The sequence below is a fragment of the Austrofundulus limnaeus genome, unplaced genomic scaffold (assembly GCF_001266775.1).
Source record: "Austrofundulus limnaeus strain Quisiro unplaced genomic scaffold, Austrofundulus_limnaeus-1.0 Scaffold1673, whole genome shotgun sequence".
Classification (NCBI taxonomy): Eukaryota; Metazoa; Chordata; class Actinopteri; order Cyprinodontiformes; family Rivulidae; genus Austrofundulus; species Austrofundulus limnaeus.
The window spans coordinates 27,598-29,154 of record NW_013954075.1 but is presented as its reverse complement, the minus strand read 5'-3'; the positions used below and the strand labels follow the sequence as shown (position 1 = coordinate 29,154).

General features: G+C 37.2%; 1 protein-coding gene across 1 annotated transcript in view; it reads left to right on the top strand.

Annotated features, from left to right (window-relative positions):
* Positions 1–1,557, top strand: part of LOC106536074 (uridine-cytidine kinase-like 1) — a gene marked incomplete at both ends in the record, with an annotated part of 27,687 nt that overhangs the window by 4,453 nt on the left and 21,677 nt on the right. The window contains 1 exon segment of the mRNA XM_014033245.1: positions 778–849. Coding sequence (XP_013888699.1) covers positions 778–849 — 72 coding nt within the window.

Below are 1,557 nucleotides of genomic sequence, written 5' to 3'. Positions count from 1 at the left end.
TGTTCAAGATAATGATTAACGGTAGATAATTAGTTTTTAGCGGTACTGCATTTTAATTTTAGAAAGCGTAAATCCACTTATGAATTATAAAAATTAATAAGACCGCTAAAGCGCAAACGAAATATTTAGGTCCGCAATTAGCGGATTTGCGCTTTAGCGGGCTGGTGCCCACCACTGATTACCATCAACAAAAATTAACATTTTAATCTCTTAATAGGACATCATTACTGTTAGAACCAAACCCCTCAACCTGATGCCTGCTCAGATGCTAATTTGCTAATTATTAAGGATTTGGAGTTCAGGACATTAAAGCTCTCCAAGCAGACGCTCTGTGAGGAATCAGTCTGGTCGTGCAGCTCTCCCACGTCTCCTCACTTTTCCTCTACAATGTAATTTCACGGCTCGGCGGCGGAGCACGTCGTGGGAAATCGCCTTCCTTTGACTCGAGACGCTGGAATCAGTTTATGGGTCTTTTGTACGGTGATGAATGTAATTAAGTTTCAGACCCAGAGAGTTGGTGTCAGCTGGGAAGGCCAACAAGCTACAGGCGTGTAGTTTATATATACTCTATATACACACCTGTGTTTTCTTCAACTTGTTGGATACACAAAAACATTTAAATCATTTTATTCTGGTCAAACTGATCATTGGAGAACAACTAAATCAATCAAGGATGTTCATTATTTCAACTCTGCTGTCATCCGCTAGTTAACCAGTTAGATATTATATATTGACTATTGTAATGTTTTATCTTATCTTAATTCTTCTCTTTTGTAGAAAACAGTTTATGGAGCCAATGTGGTCATCTTTGAGGGCATCTTAGCTTTTGCCAACAAGGAGCTGCTGAAGGTAAGAAACATGTCCTCCTGTTCTTCTCTGTGAGATTCTCTCATAGCAAGTGAATTTATTCACTCTTTCAACCTTAAAGGTAACATATATTTTTAAAAAATCACTTTTTTAGCTTTTAAATACATTTTGTTGTGTAACTTTTGAGTCTCTGCAGAAAAGTGTTTAGTTTCTGGTGCTGCATGGATATCTTTATATTCTGTTTGGGTCAGATTTATCAACGTGTTCAGTTTTCTCTGACATTTTTTGAACTATTACATCACAGAATTTGTGACAGAACTTCTAAAAAAGGTCTGGACTCCTCTGGTTCTGGGTCAGACTCTGGCTCCAACATGTAAGGCTGGATGGACAGGTCTTCTGTTAACGTCTTTTAATTAATTTGTAAAGAAAAAGTTTCTGTGCAGCTATATAGTCATAAACCTCTCTATCAAACTAGAATGAACCCGTCTGGAAGCTAGGGCTGTGTATTTGCAAGAATTTGGCGATACGATACATAACATGACAGAGGGGTCACGATACGAAATATCCCAATATCTTGCGATACTATAAACAAGGCGATATATTGCGATTTTTTTTGTCCAAAAATTCTATTAAATAAAAACCTCTTACTGGGAAAAAAAAGAAAAACCAAAATTCATTGTCTCAGAAAATTCTAATATTACTGTACATAGACAGCCGCTAGCCTTCTGTAACGTGAAAGCTGACTACAGT